The 18,791-nt window shown below is 34.2% G+C and overlaps 1 protein-coding gene across 2 annotated transcripts; it reads left to right on the top strand.

Annotated features, from left to right (window-relative positions):
• The first annotated feature begins 5,375 nt into the window (after nucleotides 1–5,375).
• On the top strand, nucleotides 5,376–13,931 carry LOC132600972 (uncharacterized). Of its 2 annotated transcripts, none has more exons than XM_060314295.1 (2): nucleotides 5,376–6,100; nucleotides 12,856–13,038. In XM_060314295.1, the coding sequence occupies exons 1-2, from the start codon at nucleotides 5,535–5,537 to the stop codon at nucleotides 12,893–12,895; spliced, it is 606 nt and encodes a 201-aa protein (XP_060170278.1). In that variant the 5' UTR covers nucleotides 5,376–5,534; the 3' UTR covers nucleotides 12,896–13,038. The 2 variants fall into 2 exon arrangements, with proteins under 2 accessions (XP_060170278.1, XP_060170277.1); XM_060314294.1 differs by having other exon boundaries at nucleotides 5,387–6,100; nucleotides 12,867–13,931.
• Nucleotides 13,932–18,791: the final 4,860 nt, after the last annotated feature.

The following is an 18,791-nucleotide window of genomic DNA, read 5'->3' as shown; positions in this document are numbered from 1 at the left end:
GAAGATCTCTCTTTCCAGATGTTTACTTTCATTCCAAACATTATTTGTTATTATATTTGAGATATACTTCATTCTTTAGACATTGTTGGTTAGAGTCTGTGTACGATGACTTTCAGATTTTGAGGGTTGTAATAGTAAGACTTCCGCACTTATATTATTTATGACTTGGTTAGACTATTTATTCATTTACTTATCTATTGGCTGTTAATAAATTTTAAAGAAGTTGAAATTGGCTAATGATTAATGGGTTAACGGGTAAGGATTCGCTTAATAATGATAATAAGGTAGGTGCCCGCACGATCGGTAATTTGGGTCGTGGCACAACCACAAATGTTATATAATTAAACCAAATGATAAATCAAGTCCTTGGTCTTGTCACATACTTAGAGTGTGATTAATATTTTACACCTAAATGATTGAGTTAACTTGTACAATAAATCTGGCAAATGGTATGGGTGTCCAACAAGGTGATGACAACTTGAAATATTTGTTTTGCTAAAAAGTGAAAAAGTTTATTTTCTTTTGCTTTTGTCTAACCTTTTCCCTCTCCATTTGTCTTCACTTTCCCATATTTAGAGGCCGATTGGATTGGCTTATTTTAAGTGCTTTTAAGTCAAAATAGCTTTTAAATTATTTTGTAGCGTTTGAATAAAGTAAAAAAGTGCTTTTAAGTCAAAATATTCAAAATAAGCAAAAGCAAAAAGCTACAATTCCTAATTTATGGCTTATTCTTAAAAGCCACTTAAAATAAGTCCATCCAAACGGGCTCTTAGCCTCAGTGGTCCGAACAATAAAATATTTGCGACAATATTGTAAGAATTCGAAATATGATGTTTTTGTGTTTCAGTTTAAGAAATAAAATTGAGATTGTTATATAGCTTATAATGAAAATTTTCCATTTATAAAAATTATAGAGTTTTGTAATTTTCAAGACATATTAATATATACATGATCGCACCTGAAAGTCTACATTTTTGTTGAATTCTCTATGCCAATCAATCTTGGATCCATTCATTTGAAGAGATTGTTGTATACGGTAAAAACCGGGAATGCGTTAAACCGGTGAGACCGAAGGCCGAGGAGGGAAAGAGGGAACAACGTGCATGAAGGCTCCCATTCTAAACCAGGGAAACGCTTGGACCGGAGCAAAGGAAGGGCGTCAGTTGGTCCGGTTCTTCCATGACCGATTGTTCGAGGCCGTATGTCCGTTTGACCGTGACCGGTGGTCCAGGAGATCCGTTGCGCAGTTGCCACACGTCGATGACGTCCTGCTGTGTTCAACTGCCAATCGTACGGGTGACAGACCGTACGGTCTACCTAACCCAACCTAATCCAACTCAGAACTTTTTCTTTATTCTATTATCTTTTATGTTGTATGAAGCCCATGGGGCAACACTATAAATAAGGGGCATTGTCCTCCTTTTAAAGGGTTGGCTCCTTCTTATCAAGCATTCTTGTAATACCAAAATATATACAAAATCTCTCTCAAACATCAGATTCGCTCCACATTTGTTGTGTTCATTCCGTATATTTCTTAAATCAAATAACGCTTATGAGCTAGTAGAAACGTGTGTTCATAGCAAATCATTGATAACCGATTTCTCCCTATAACATACTCATATATTGCTTTTCTCCATCAAGTAAGTTTATGATGTAGCCACATATCCTATACCTTATCCACAAATTTAATTGATTATCCAAATCCGGAGTAAACAATTGTGTCTCTTGCTCTTCTTGCAATGAATTTTATCATTTTTCTAGTTGAGCAGAGTTATTTTTTTCCTTCGCAATTTAATTATCCCAAATTTCACTTAAAGATTCGGTAATTCCAAAGGCATAAAATACAACAAAAGTCGTACTTGCATTTACTCTTTTTGGGTGCACTTCACTGTTTACTTTTGATCTATTTCATCCTCTGCAATCATGTTTCCTATAAGTAGCACTATAATGAGCTATAGTTCCAAGAAAACTTACGAGCGAATTAATAGTCCTTGGATGTGAGTTAGTTGATATTTGAAGAGAGAAAAAAAAAGTAGAACTTGAAGTTAACTAGAGAAATGATATATGGAAGTTAATGTCGTGTTTGGACATGAAAATATAATTGAAGTTTTATGAGAAAATATTAAAATATTTGAAAATATCCTGAAACCTATTTCTCAAACTTCAAAATTCATATTTCAAATCTGACATTGAAATAATGAGATAATTTGATAAACAAACACTTATGTGAAATCATCTCTAAATATATGTTTTTTCAAATTTCTTAAAAAATATGGACATAGGGGTCCTTAATATTTAAATTGGCTTAATACATGCACAACTTCTAAAATTTATCAGTAAATTTCATTTAGACTTGTTCCAATTGAGCACTTGAACACCTGAACTATGACTTCTTTGCAATTAATTAGTCCAAATTTTACTTAGAGATTCGGTATTCCCAAAGGCAACAAAATAAAAAATTGTACTTGCATTACTCTTTTGGATGCACTTTCATCGTTTGATTTAGTTCTAGTTTCGTCCTCTGCACTCCTGTTTTTGCTAAGCAATATTAGTGAAGTAATATTTAAAATATCATATACCAACCCCAAAACTAAATAAACCAAGTCAAAAGATTCATCTAATCCCTCGTCACCTACTTGTAGTATAAGTAGCATCAACACCTAAACGATTGATCTAACCTGACGATTGATCTAGCCTGGGGGCAAACGTAGAGTATAATATATGGTTTGGTTGAATTTAGTACTGTTGGCTCAAATTTTATATATATGTTAAGAAATCCATTAAATATTTATAAATATCATATTTAAAACTCAGATAGTAATTCTTAAAGTTGTCTTAAAATCTTAAACCCATAAAGTTCAAACTACAAATACACCTTTGTCTAACTTGTATAATTGATCCAAAAGTTTTGTTTTGATTAAAATAGATCAATTGAGAAAGATCTTTACTTTAGTTTCCAGTTCTAATAAAAAATAAAACAGTAGAAGCAAAATTCAGCTATCAAAATAAGAAATGGAAACAAGAATAAGTCTTCAGTTTTTATCCTGCTATTTAAGTTATATCCAATTTTTTTCAGAATATTTAATTTATAGTCTGTATCGATAAACTTCATGCAAGTTTTTCGCTCCTACTCCTCTTATTTTTCTTCTCGTCGTCTTCCTACTTCTTAATCTATATATAGGTGTGGAGTAACAACTTAAATATTTCCGGAGAAAGAGGTAACATATCCTCTTAATTAGCTTTTCATTCTTTCGTTTGTTCTCTAGCTCTTATTCTTCATTTATAACATCATAGTTTTTTGATTTTGAAACTTGAAATTTTTGTTTGAGATGAAAATTTGAGGTTGATGTTGATTATTGTTAAAATAGTTGGAGTAGTTACTATTTGTACTGAATTTTTTAGTTCAAATATTGATTTAGTGACGTTCTTTAAACTTTTCAACACTATATTCTTGGCTTTTAGAAAGTTTTTTGAGAAAGACAAAATGACTCTTCTTGATTTTATGTAATTTAATTAAATTACTTATTTGAGATTGATGTATGTTGGTATTTTTCTTTGAAAAATTTGAGAACATTTGGAGCAAATATGGAGTGTTTGATTTAGATTGAGATTGCAAAGTAAAGAATAAATTATTGATCAACACATACAAATTACGTCAATCTAGTAAAATTTTGTGAATAACTGAGCAATCACCAAATCTTATCAATCCAGTAGCACTTTAAAATAATTCAACAACAGTTAATGTAAACAGTTACAAGTGAGTCTTGACGATGCAGTGTGGTAATTGAACCACACATGGTAAGTAGGGGTGTATATGGATCGGGTTGGTTCGGATTTTTCAAATACTAAACCAAACTAATTGCGTTGGGTTTTTAAATTTATAAACCAAACCAAACCAATAAAATTCGGGTTTTTCAACTTCGGGTTTTCTCGGGTTATTCGGTTTTTTCCCGAAAAAGTCTTCATACAAAACATGACTTTTACTTCAAATATTTCTTTAGTCTCAGTAAGATACAACCATATAACTAAGGTGCTTCTTAAGAAAATAACACAAAATGTGAGATGGGTGATGACATCGTATTAAAATATTCAACCAAAAAGATAATAAAATCGGTTAAAATAAGTATTGCTAGTTAATAAGCCATAAAGAAAATGACTTTAATCTAAATACTAAGTTATACTAAAATAAGTACAGCTAATAAATATTATTTACATGACAAAGAAAAAAATTAAGCTATGTATTTTTACGCTCTAAACCAATTATGCAAAACTAAAGAATAAATATCCAACATTACTGTCATTCCTAGTGTTAGAATTGAATTTCTTTTATTAGCGTTAGTGTTGAGTTGGTTTTGATTTGGACTTTATTTGGGTTACTAACATCTATGAGATATAAAACTTATTGGCATTCAAAATTCTACGTTCAAGCTTAAAATAATATTATAAAAGACAAAAAACTATGAAAAAATTTAAGAAATATTTACAAATTACATTACAAATAAAAATTTTTGTGTATAAAATATTTTAAAAATCGAATACACGTAATGTCGGGTTGGTTTGGTTCGGTTTGACTTTTTTTAGCTAAAATCAAACTAAACTAAACCCATTATGGTAGATTTTTTTTTTCAATACCAAACCAAGTCAAACCAAATCACTAATAGAGTTTTTTTCTCAGTTTGCCTCGATTTATCGGTTTGGTGCGGTTTGTCAGTTTGCTTTTGTACACCCCAAATTGTAAGTAGTTACAAGTAAGGCTTTGATAATTTGGTAGGATTTATGAACAATTGAATAGTTCAAGCAAATTTCAGTTGTCAAAATTGAGGGAGGGGGAATAAAATTAAAATATCGACGAAACTGACATATTTGATTTTAAACATAAATATCTAAAATTTAAATTTATGCCAATTTCTAACATAGCTTCCAATTAAAACTTCTGACACGTATATCTGAAGTTTTTTAAAATTGAGACTTGCGTGTCTGAAGTTAATTAATTTAGAAAAGGCTAAACTTATCAAAAATTTATAAATGTTGACTATTTTTTAAATAGAGGCATTATCAAATCGGCTAAATGTGCAACTTTCCCAGGAGGGTCACTACTATATCCCATTTTCTATAACATGGGGGCCCTCAGAGATGCAATGTTTAGTAGGCGTTTGGCCGCGAAAACAAAAACTTATTCGCCGTATTTGAAAATTTGAAGTTAGAATTAAAGATAGAGTAGTATTTGGATATAACTTTTGCAAAAAATATTTAGTTATTTGAATATAACGAAAGTAAAAAAGGTGAAAGAAAAGAGTGAAAATAAGATTTTTGATGTTTTTCTAAGTTGTATTTGGATTTTTGACGTCCAAACACTAATTTTCAAATAAAGTGAAAAAAAAATTTCCGGTGAAAAAATGTCATGGCCAAACGGGCCCTTAAATTAATCTTAGCAAAACTAGCCGACACACTACCTGAAATTCCATCTCTCTACGTCTTAACAAACCCAATTCATCATTTTCTGTATACAGCAAGAAGATAGCTAACCGGAAAAAATGGGGGTCGATTACTACAACATTCTGAAGGTTAATCGCAACGCAAGCGAAGAAGATTTACGCAAAGCTTACCGCCGTTTAGCAATGATTTGGCATCCGGACAAGAACCTCGGCACAAACAAGAACGAGGCCGAGGCAAAATTCAAGCAAATATCCGAGGCTTACGATGTTCTAAGCGATCCACAAAAGCGTCAGATCTACGATCTCTACGGTGAGGAAGCGTTGAAAACAGGTCAGGTCCCACCACCACCGCGTGGTGGACCCCACAACATGGGAAATCCCCATCCTAACCCTACATTTCGGTTTAATCCCCGAGATGCTGATGATATTTATGCCGAGTTGTTTGGGTCCACGTCATCGGACAAGTCGAGGAAATCTAGAGATGGGTTTTTTAGGAGTACGACGAATGGTGGGGCCGAGTTTTCTGGGGTGGGGACATCTGGCAGTGGAGGTGGGTTGAGAAAGGTTGCGCCTGTGGAGAATGCGTTGTTGTGTAGTTTGGAGGATTTGTATAAAGGAGCTAAGAAAAAAATGAAGATTTCTAGAACTGTTCTAGATGCTTCCGGGTATGTTCAAGTTTCCCAGATCGAGTGTAATTGTACTGCTACTTGTTGTTGATGAATTGGGTTACTAGTGTTTGTTTTCTTTTATTTGTATGTTGTTGTTGTTTGTTAATTGCATGATTAGATTTATATTTATTGGGAAATTCTTTCTACATTTTGTAAAAGATTGGATTTTTCTTTGCGGGGGAATTCTTTGAGCATTTTGTGAATATCATAAGAGTAGTGCAATTGGAATGTAGTATGTTTCTAGGCTACTTTTTCTGCTGTTAGAACTTCAAGAGAGCATTTTCAATTACCTTTGCATAGTTTGGAGGGTTTGTATAAAGGGGCCAAGAAAATAGATGAAGGTCTCTAGGACTGTTCTATATGCTTCCGGGCATGTTTAATTTTTCTGAACTAAATTTCCCATTTTTCTTGTCTGATTGAGTTTAGTTGTATACTTTTTGTTGATGAATTAGGTTACTGTTTGTTTTCTTTTCTTTATTGGGAAATTCTTTGTGCATTTTGGGAAAGATTGGATTTTTCTTTATGGGGGAACTCTTTGTGCATTTAGTGAAATATTGGATTTTTCTTATGGGGAAATTCTTTGGCCATTTTGTGAAAGATTAGATTTTTCTTATTGGGAAATTCTTTGTGCATTTTGTGAAAGATCAGATTTTTCTTTATCGGGGAATTCTTTGTGCATTTTGTGAATTTCGTAAGAGTAGTTTATGGGGATGTAGTATGCTTTTAGGCTACTTTTTCTGCTGTTAGAACGTCAAAAAGAACATTTTCAAAGTTAAATGAGATTTGTGTGTGCATTAGTGTAATTTGAAGTTCCATTCATGCCTAGTTGTTGGTTAGTATCTGGGGCGGTTGATGTGCATTGGGTGAGATTAAGGTGCTTTTTTTGAATGCCTGATAAAACCGTTAGATTCATAGTGCATTTTTATCTTTACACAATGGAGTAAGTACTTGCTTAGGGAACATAACAGCCCTTTTCGAGTTTAGAAGATGGCTAGATCGGTTGGATGTTGTGAAGTTGTTAGTTGGAAATTGGTGCATTTAGTACCAAGTGTAAAACTTGCAAAAGAATGTGTGTTATCTGGGAGGTTCACTTCCAAGAGTGTTCTTAGGTCAAGGAAAAGGTTCACGTCCATGAGTGATACTTAGGTAGAATTAACTGTAAATGCATGAATATAAAGTACTCTAGCCATTTTTGCACCAAATGGCACCCCCACGTCTTTTGATAAGTAGAATCCATTTCACCAATCGTAGCACCAAGTAGGTGCTCAAAACAATGTACAACATCAAGAGATTTAGAGACTCCTTCAGCATACAAAGACTAAGAATCGACAGTAGTGTCAAAATCATATACATTTCTCAATTTACAAAAAATCTCAGTGTTTTTTTTTTTTTTTTTTGATAAGTGAGCATTTTATATAAAGAAAAAAGCAAAATCACAAAGTGGGTTACATCAGGTTCTAACAAGTGATTAACATCCATATCCACAAAAAGCTAAGTGATTGGAGACACCTAAATTATACATAGACGTTGATGCTGTTTTGTTTCAAAGCATCTTCTGTTTCTCTACAACCAATTGTTTAACACTCTGTGATGCTTCTAACTGCCTTCCAAGCCCCGAAAATTCTCCTTAATAGTTTTAGGCATAACCAGCCATGCTTTAAAGAAGTTGAAGAGTAGACACTAGACACCATATCTATTGTACTTTACTGCAAGGATGAAAGTGACTGGAGGATTTTAGAACATTTTGAACCATGTAATGTCTGTTGCATAATTGTAGTTACATTCCAAGGCAAGCTACTCTTGGAATGGCTTCTGATCTCCAAATCATTGTCCAAAGCCTCTGGTTCATTCCTTCCTCTGTACTAATCAATAGATTAGGATTTCACTGCAAATATCCCTTCTCTAGTTATCTTCCAAACTGACATGTCTTCCTCATCATGTGTGATCTCTTGTTCTTCTTCCAGCCTTTTAACCATTGTTGTCACTTTTCCTCCTCTCAATCATGGAAATTTTTCTGAAATTTATTTCAACTTGCAGTTTTTCAGATTATTGGAGAAGAAATACAGTCTTACCTCTCTCTAGAGTTCCAACAGCTTATGTGCTAACTTCAATCAACCCCCGAACTCCCCCTCTTATTTCTCTTCCTTCCTAGTTGCAACCCCTTAACCATCCTCCCCTATTCCTTCAAAACCAACCCTGTAATCCCATTTTTTGTCCCCCCAAATCTTATATGTTTTTATCCTACTTTTGGCAACTATCTTTTCGATGATGACTGAGTTATTTAAATCTAAGTTATAAGGATGAATGGAGTGACCACTCCAAAGCTGAATTCCATTCAGATCGCGGAAAAACATCTCTTCATAGTTGGTCACAAATTTTTCTAGATCAAAGAAAAATTAACAGAGAAATAGAGGACATATGGTGTGGGTGAATTGCAAGAAAGCAAAGTTTCAGAAAAATCCATGCTTGATGTGCTATGATGTTCTGGTATTGCCAAATCCTTTGCTAGCATTCGGTAGACCAGGTGAAGTCAGCAACTGGAGGGAGAAAACGATCAGTTATATGGCTAACTCTCATTCTAAAACTCGAACAGATACGAAATACATCAAGGTCGTTATGCAGTAAAGATCTTAAGTCTTAACGAAGTTCCCACTCAATACTAATCGCAAATTAATTTGGATTTTGCTTGCTGCATGGTGGACTTTGTGAACAGTAACAAACATAATATATTTTGGATGTATTTCACAGCAGCAACAATGCATCAATAAAGCATACCTTTTCCCGAAATCAATTTGGGAGGTTTGTGCAAAAGGAACCACCCTCCCAATAAATCCTCTGCCTGCTCAGCCTTTCATTGCAGAAGCTATTGAGAAGTTGTGAACTTAATGGCATACTGGGACGCTGCATTTAAAAAAGGGCCAACACTTATTTAATCTGTTGTTGATGAAAGAAGATTCCCTTATCTTTGGAGTGGATTTTCTTATTTTATTAAGAGGACACTGGTTGGTCACATGACATCCTAATCCTCCTTCTTCCTTTAAGATTTCTCATGGGCCCAGGAATACATTCCTGGAATTCCTCTGCACAGGTCTTCTAGCTTGATGGCGGTCTATTTTGTTTAAACTTCCATCCATAAGCTAACAAAATCAAACTCAGAGATCGGTAACAAAAGAATCAAGCTGATACGATCTGGGTGAATCAACATTTTTCCTTGATTCAAATTCATCACGTTAGCCTTCTACTCAACCAATCTGTCAAAGGAACATTTCTACCTGTGTCTAAGAAGAGGTTAATACTCTCGGTTTTTTTTTTTTTTTTTGAAGATGTTATACTACATTACATTTCATAAATGAAGAGGTTATACTATTCAATGAAGTGGTATCCTGCAAACACGACACATGTTGCATTGAAAAGATCCAAATTCTGAATCGTCTGAGTTTCACACCATAGCCCATAATTCTTTCTATGCAACCAACGTGGCTCCCTCCATGGGCTTGGCTTTAAATGTGGCCCAACTCCCTGGTACATTTTTCAAGCCTCTCTTAGGTTGCTCTCAAGTCTCAAGACTTGGCCCATTCCATATCTATTCAGGATGCATCCAAATCACCCAAAGCAATCCACCAGCCTTGACTCGCTATGATTTTGAATTAAAGGTGGCTTGTAAGGAGTTTAGAACCACACATTTTAGGGTTCTAGATTCTTCGACAAATAGAAAACAAAGGTCCAATTTCGTTGTTAGTTGATACTGTTGAGGCCATTCTCTAGCAATTTTCATTAAGGTGAGACTTAAGAATGTTTGGATTGTTGTTTCACATCGTTTCATAATGTATTATTTTGTATCGTCTTATACAATATTGTGCTCTCACTGTTTCAATTTGTTTGTCTTACTTTCCTTTTTAGTCCGTTTCAAAAAGAATGTTTATTTCCTTTTTTGGAAACTCTTTAATTCTAACTTTCCACTTGGCATGTTTAAGACCACAAGATTAAAGGGCATTTTGGTACATTCTACATATCTTTAATTTAAGACCACAAGATTCAAAAGTCCTCTTTACTTTCTTAAAGTCCGTGTCAAGTCAAAACCAGACTAACAAATTGAAACGGAGGGAGTATTGTTTATTGAAACAATGTAAGCAAAGTCTTTCTCAAATTCTAGAGAAATCTCCTTATTCGAACATTAGGATAGAGGCTTATGGCTTTCGGGAAGAAAAACTTAGACCTGGCGATCCACGACAGTTCGGATTGGAACAACTATTAGAGTGTGCTGAATCCGACCATTGCACATTCTCCCTTTGGTTAAACCACCACTTAAGGCTAACCCTTTTGCTTGGCTGGCACGGGTTGGCTGTGTTGTTTGTCATTTTATTAACGTTTTTCTTGTTTGATTTGAGTGTACTGTACTTAAAAATTGATACGTTTACCAAAATACCTAACTACTATAAGTATTAGATTTATCAACAATTCAAAACTCTCCAGCTGATTTGGGTTGAGGTCTAGTTGATTGATTAGATTAGGTTTGGGTTCCGAACGAGTCCAATGGCCAAGCCGGGAAGGAAGATCTTTTTTGTGCTTGACTGTATAGTGTATTGAAAATAAATATGATAGATTCTCCAATAAACTATTGTAGCAAAACTTTTTTATTTTGAAATAGGTCGCCACATTTATTGGTATAATCTGAACATCAAAAACATGTTAAGTGGGGAACTTTACAATTGCAAAAAGGTATAAGGGAAGTCCTATCCAAAAACTATGAACTTACACATCGCCAATTAAATCTATCAAGTCTCCTACTTCCCCCACATATTCTGTTTACACCAAAAATTAAAAAGGCTAGGACAATTCATCCTAATTTTCTAGATGGGACTGCTTGTCTTCAAAGCATCTAGAATTTCTTTCTTTCCAAACTGTCCACTATATTCAAGCTGGGATGATCTGCCACCATTCCTCTTCAGCATTCCTTTTCTCGCTCTTCCAGCAGCTCAGAAACTCTTTAGTAGAACTAGGCATAACCCAATTTGTACCCAAAATACAAAAGAACATGTCCCACAGATTTGTAGTTGTCCTGCAGTGCTTGAATAAACGTTCATTGCTTTCTCCATCCTGACCACAAAGCATACATCTTGAACAAATCTGGAGACCTCTTCTTTAGAGATTTTCTTGAGTTAAGCAAGCTTTCCTCACCACCGACCAGACAAAACAAGACACCTTGACTGGTATCTTAGTTTTCCAAATAAGTTTCCAAGGCTAAATTCCATTCATAGGACATCCCTGATTAGAGATCCAGTATGCAGACCTCACAGTGAAGATTCCTCTACTGTTCAGTCTCCATCTGAGTCTATATGAATGTTCTGAGATTCGACAAAAGGATCCTAGTGCTGAAGCAGACTAGAAACCTTGTCAATCCCAGTCATCCAAGGCTCTTTTAAAATTCAAATCCCATCCATGTTGAGTCCACATTTATCTACCTGGGATGAGTTTGAGTGCTTATGGAGTAAAGATCAGGGAAGGTAGATTTGAGGCTGCTATTACCCAGCCAGTGGTCTTCCCAGAAAACTATTGCAGTAAATGTTGTGGCTAATCTAGTGTCTGTGATGACTGTCATCAATATAAACCACCAGGTAAATGCACAGATTAGGAGCAGAATACCGATAGACACAGAATGATCAGCTTCACTATGAGTCCTGCCAAACTCCTGAATAAGAATGATTAACTTACCAAACCAGGCTCAAGGAGACTGTTTCAAACCATAGAGTAACCGAAGCAGTCAGCAAACAAGACCTTAGACTCCTCCTAAGCAACTAAGCCAGGTGATTGCTTTATGTAAACCTTATCCTCGAGATAGTTTTGGAGAAAAATATTCTTAATGTCCAATCGATAAGTAGCCAATTGTAAACGACTACCATGGATAGAAAAAGACGGACATATGCTATTTTAGCTAGAAGAGAGAAAGTATCATTCTAATCAAGTTCAAATATCTGAGTGTAACCATTGGCCACAAGGCAGGCCTTAAGTCGATCAATTTGAAGCAACATCTTTTTAAGCACTTCCAAACTAAGGATCTTAGCAGATTGAAGTATTTTTTGGATATTGAGATCCCTCAGTCTAAATCAGGTATTGTCATTTTCACATTGGTAAAGAAAATTATTGTTGTCTCCTTATATGGTCTTGGACAATCCTCGGATCTTGTTCAAGACAATATAAGGAAGCAACCATTTCCTTCATGAACGTGGGACTCTTAAACTTTCTTAAACTGTGAGAGTCATCAGTCATGATCTTGTATTAGTTAGCTCTATTCAATTTGAATACTAGTTTCTATTGTTAATCTTTTGTGGTTCATTGGGTATGTCTCCTTATAATCTGTTGTTCTCTCTGGTCTTTTTCGAATAAGAAATATGTTATTACATGAAATGGTTTATGTTGCTTTGGATTTGGCTATGGTATGAATGTAAATTGCTCGTTAAGTACTAATGATCTCGGTTGGGTATCTAATCTTTGACTATTTGCCAACATTATTGTTGTATAGACTATAGAGTAACAATGACACTCCATCAAGAAATGAACTTCCCAGTTGGAACATTATTTTGTAGTTTTTTTGATCTATAGAGAAGTTTTTTGACAGCTTGAGTACTGTTCGCTATGTGATGACAAATTTATGATACATTCTGTAATTTCATTTGCTTTAGGATGTTCATCAATATTAGTGATTGTGATGGATTATCCAGACCAAGTTTTCCTTTGTTGTGATATGTATATAGTTCTATTGCAGGAAGCTTCGGACTCTTGAGGAGATATTGACCATCGATATTAAACCTGGTTGGAAGAAGGGGACCAAGGTAACTTTTCCTGAAAAGGGAAATCAGGAACCTGGTATCATTCCAGCAGATCTGGTGTTTGTAATCGAGGAAAAACCTCATCATGTCTATGTCAGAGATGGTAATGACCTTACTGTCAATCAAGAGATTTCACTTCTTGAAGCGCTCACTGGAAAAACGCTGGAGCTGACAACCCTGGATGGGAGAAATCTCATTATCCCATTGACTGACATTGTCAAACCTGGGCATGAGGTAGTTGTACCAAATGAAGGGATGCCAATTTCAAAAGATCCTCGGAAAAAAGGAAATCTAAGAATCAAGATGGATGTTAAGTATCCAACAAGGCTCACAGAAGCACAGAAATCTGATCTCAGGAGGGTTCTTGGAGGATCTTCCTGATCGTCTTTTGGTTCTGATTGCCAGGGGTGACCATATGAACACAGGTATTTCAGATTGCCAGGGGTGAGCATATGAACATAAGTATTCAGATTGCCAGGGGTGATCATACAAACATAAGTATTCAGATTGCCAGGGGTGACCTTATGAACACAGGTAGATAGTGCAGATGTTGGATGTAAATATAGGACATGCTTTCAATTGAAACTGTGAATACTAGGAAGGTCTAGTAGTTTCAATGTTTAGGGGCAAAATGGATATTTTTTGGAGTTTGGGTGGTGGAGGGGTTATTTTTTCCATTGGTCGGGACATGTCCCTTCACATTATTTGGTTGATAGAATATAGATGACGTTAATGCAAGCCCTTTTGTTCTGTTGCTTGTGATTTTAGGTCTGATCAGGACGCAAGTGCACTAGGATCTTGCGTTTATTTGGTTCAATGCTGATTACATCCATTGTATCTTGACATTGAGCAAGAATTCTGCTTCTCCCTTTAGAAAATCCCTTAGTTCTTTTCTTGGTCTCTTTTCTTTTTCCCGCATCATGTACTGATAGCAGATTACTGACTTCTTTAAACTTATTACAAAGTCCATTGTTTTTAAGCTAACACAACTTTTTGTTTAATTTGTTTCGGTTTGTTTTTTTCCTTTTCTGGGGGTACTATATCCTTCTCCACTACTTGATGCAACCTCATTAGAGTACTTGGTAGGTTTTTCTACGCGGATCATGCTAGCACCTGGTTCAGTAAAGGGCTCCAGGGGAGCTGTAAGCTATTAGGTTGGCTGTAAACCTGTATTTGTACACGGTGATGAAGGGTGGATGTATGTGTTGTGCTGGAGCTCTTTTATGATAGTTTGGCAGATGGTCCTAACTACTTAATATTGCAAGTATTGTTTAGAGTGAAAGTAAGTGCCTAAATTTTAGGTGACAGTGCTATATTGGTCCCTGATTATAGCTTATAAACAAGGTAGGTTGCAAAGTTAGGTCATAGGTGATGATATTTTCCTCTTGTGCTGCCAGTTCGGCCTGGACCTAACTCTGCGTTGTTCTCATTCACCTGTCTACTCTCAAGTACGTGACATCTATGGAAACCTGTTATCTGAAGAAAATTTTACCGACACTTTTGGTTTACACCAAATCAATGAACAAACGTCGTGTCTTTTACATGCACTTTTGTCACTTGACTATGATTACTTAACACATTTTTATATCATTATATTACTTAACTATGATTAACTGGCGCGGTTTAGTACCAGGAATGAGTAACCTAGTGTATAGTTTGCTCTTTTATTGTATAGCAAATGAGTTACAAGTTTTAAGTAAACTTCAAGCAAGTTGATCAGGTTTTCCTGAAGAATTAGAAGTATTAACTCGCAATTATTAAAAGCTCAATGTCAGATTTTCTTGGACGTACACAGAAAGGTAAATTATCCAGGCAGTTTGGAGGCTTGTATAAAAAAAAATTGGGGTCAAATTGAGGGAAGTTAATGGTTCTTGCTACATGGGGTAACCCCTTGGAATAAGTATGTCAAGAAAGAAGGATCATTAGGCTTTAACCATCCTAATTATATACACATATATATAACATATATATATATATATATATATATATATATATATATGTATGTATGTATGTATCCATCAAAGTGCCACAAGAGACTCTTGAACTCAATAGGAATTATTTAGTGATTGTTATACTTGGTCTTACATCTGTTGGGCATAAAATCTTGATTCTGTCGTTGCATAAACTGATAAACATACTTGGTAGATTATTAGTACTATTTTTTCCTGTGAATAATGAATTAGTGATGGTCCCAAAGGTACAACCAAATCTTGGGGATGTGAAAGGTAAGCATTGTATCTCTTTGTGACCTTCCACTAACTAATGGTCCTGAACCGTGTTTACGTAGTACTAGTTAGGCTTTCAACGAGAAGAAAATTAATTTTATGAAAAAATGTTTCTATGTCAACTTCTTACCTTAAATTAGTTTGGACATTATTTGAATAGTTAGGCTTTCAACGAGAAGAAAATTAATTTTATGAAAAAATGTTTCTATGTCAACTTCTTACCTTAAATTAGTTTGGACATTATTTGGTTGAAGTTGAAAACAGCATTTTTAAGAAAAAGTTGTGTTGGACATGAACTTCATTAGAAAAAAGTTTTTTTTTTTTTTTTTTGCAAAACTATTATTTTACTTGAAATACTTCTCAAATAAACTTTTTGCGTTCATATTTTCTATTTCAAATTGAAGTTGAAACAACAGATAAATATTAAAGCCTAAATTTCAACATGCAAATAATGACTTCATTATCTTCGTGACGAATTGTCTCTTAAAGGAGGAACTTCCTCATTGTTCCGCTAGTTAACTTTATTTTTCTTCAAAAATTGTTAGCTATATACACATATGCTAATTTACTCTACTTTCTAAATATCTTGATTTTATTCCTAAAAAATAAAAAAAAATTGATGCATTGAAGTATTCTTGATTACTACCTTGAACATGACCGTAGTTTGGAAAGTAGAACCATTCATTGAGTTGTGGAATTGTAATAAATGATTGAATAGATATCGGCTCTAATAAATTGTTAGACATACTGTTGAGAAATTAAAGGTAGTACATGTGTTTCTGATTCCAAGCAATTATTTCAATCTCCGTGTTCCATAGCGTGGGTGACCCCAACAGGGGCCTCCATGTGGATATATCCCCAATCCATGACCCAAGTTTCATTTCTCTCCAATGTTCTTTTTAAGTTATTTATTCGAAGAGTTGAAGTTCTATCTATTAATTAGATCACTTATAAGTATTTGAAAATAAATTTTATGATTGTGTCAGGGGTGGAGCCACAATAGTAATTACGGGTTCAGGCAGAATTTAATAATATTGGCTAAAATCTTGTATTTTTTTTTAAAATCATTTAATATGGAGATAATGGATCAAATCCTCTTAAACTATCACGTTTTTATTAGTTTCATACTTAAACGACGCCTAGCTTTTATTACCCATTTGAAGTGCTAAACCCACCTAAACTATCATGTTTTTATTTGTTTCATACTTAAACTAGGCAACTTAAACTATGTCTAGTTTATGTTACCTTCCTGAACTATGTGTAAATAATCTATTCAGAATCCAATAAGCAAAAATAATGATAATTCAGAATTCATAAACTAAAAATTCTAGCTTCACCCTCTGGATCGTGTAAAAAAATAATCTTTACTTTTAACATTGTAGCTCATCTAATTCCTTCCTAGCTAAGCTAGACCCATTTGTTTCAAGTCCAAAACATCTTTCTCAAAACAGGTATATGTGGTATTCAAGGCTGAATTTCCTGGAAAATCCTTTAAGCTTGAGAGATTTGAATTATGCTTGAAAAGTTGAAACGAATAAAAGTTACGTACTGACTGTGTATCCATCAAGTTTAATTAATTAACTTTACGACTTACTATTAAGCAATTCAGAAAATAACAAAAGAGAGGTTTTTTTTTTACAGATCATAATTCAACGTTCCTTTTGCCAGTTCATGGTTCAATTTTTTGTCTTGATTATGAGCCTTGTGTACTATGAACTTTAGATTGTTTCATTCAAATGATTTTAATTTTCTTAATATTTTTTTTTATCTAAACATAATAATACACATATCATGTATTTATTATTTGATGCATAGACGAATCTTTTCCTAGTTGAAATTCCAAGAGCTTTATAGATTCAATGAGCTGTGCATGTGATGAATCATATATCCGCGGATTGGATCACCAAGTAAGAAGTGAATAATATGAGCATCTCTTGTCACTCTGCTGGCCATTCAGCTCCTTGGCCACAAAATAAAACAAAAAGATGATATCGTGAGAGATATTCATATGATAAAGCGACAGAGCATAATCCACTAATTGCATGATTAAATTGTCTCTGTAGAATACCTTAATATGTTCATCACAGTTCATAGATGAAAATTGAACAAATGGATAAACTTTATATATATATATGTGAGTAACTCACATCATGAAATATGACAATTATTTATTTTTATAAATTAAGCCACCACGTTAAATTCATACATTATTCCAAACTTACATAGTAACCTTAATAATTACGGTACTAATACTTCCTCCGGATCAAAAAGAGTATCCACTTAGCCATTTGAACATTCTTTAAGAAAATACTAATTCCTAGAAAAAAGTAGGTAATTTGACTAAACTGCCTCTCATTAAGTAGGTATTGAGATTTGATCACATAACACTTAATAGGGCAAAATTTGGGGGGAAAAAATAAGGTCAATTCTTTCTTGATTTGATAAGTGAACACTCTTTTTGACAAACAAAAAAAAAGCTAAGTGAACATTCATTTTTATCCGGAGGGAGTATATAGTAAAAGAATACAAAACTCAACCGACTATTATGGCTAGAAATATGTATTTTTTTAAACATGTGTGTATGCGCGCACGGTTACTAAATCAGATTAAGTATCATCGATCTTCTTAAATTTAAAATCAAGCTAAGCCAAATCAAGTTAGAGAATACGTCAACTTTTTATGTCAGTTTGGTATAATTATGATTTGATTCGATTCTTTCGATTTTCCTAACACCCTGGCCATGACTTCTGTCTCAACTGGCAGAGGGTGATAACATCAAAGAATAAGAACAATAGTTTTTTGCTAGTTGTAAAAACAGTTAGAAAGTTGAATCAAGAAACATAAGGTTGCAAGAACTCTAAAGAAAATCTTTTTAGCCATATATAGGATTATATAATTGAAGTATGAGGTGTTACGGCATAGTACGGATGGTACCATTTTTTGGAAAATGGGACAGTCATCACGTGATGTTTTTTTTTTCCCCAAATTTGTGAAGGCTTTGGTGTTTGAAATTTGAATTATGGCCTTTGGTTATGGGAAAAAGTCAGCCAAATAACATAGGTTTGTCAATTGATTAGGTACATGTGCCACATCACATGTCCTGTGTCTTCTTTGTTGTCTTTGCTTTCATCTACATCCCATATCCCATTATTTCACTGAACAACATGGTCAATCTAGTTGATTTTTTTTTTTAGTAATTTAAGTTTTGGGCCTCTTTGAAGTCTTCAATTTAATTTGCATTCGCTTTCAATCCTTTTCTTTTGTCTAATTTTCCTTGCTGCTCACCTAATTACCCAAAGAATAAAGTATATGAAAAGTGCTTGGGTGTTTCACGCGATCTCAACATAATACTAGTCTATGAGTAATAAATATGTTTAGTGTGCGTTCCATATAGGTTGTTTAAACTTTAAATAAGTTTTTGTTTCATAGTATATGCTTGGACAATACTCATCTTATACGCTAGCTTTTAAACTTGAGTCGAGCTCAAACGGAGGTGTTAAGTGTTCCATTTGTTGGTTAAGAGAATGAGTATTTATCTCATTATATGAGACTTGGATAATCCTCGCCTCATAAGCAAGCTTTCGAGGTTGAATTAGATCAAATATTTATTTCTAAACAATATAACTTATTTGTTGG

Source organism: Lycium barbarum, chromosome 1 (assembly GCF_019175385.1).
Source record: "Lycium barbarum isolate Lr01 chromosome 1, ASM1917538v2, whole genome shotgun sequence".
NCBI classification, from domain to species: domain Eukaryota; kingdom Viridiplantae; phylum Streptophyta; class Magnoliopsida; order Solanales; family Solanaceae; genus Lycium; species Lycium barbarum.
The sequence above is the reverse complement of the archived record's forward strand: the minus strand, read 5'-3'. Positions and strand labels throughout refer to the sequence as shown.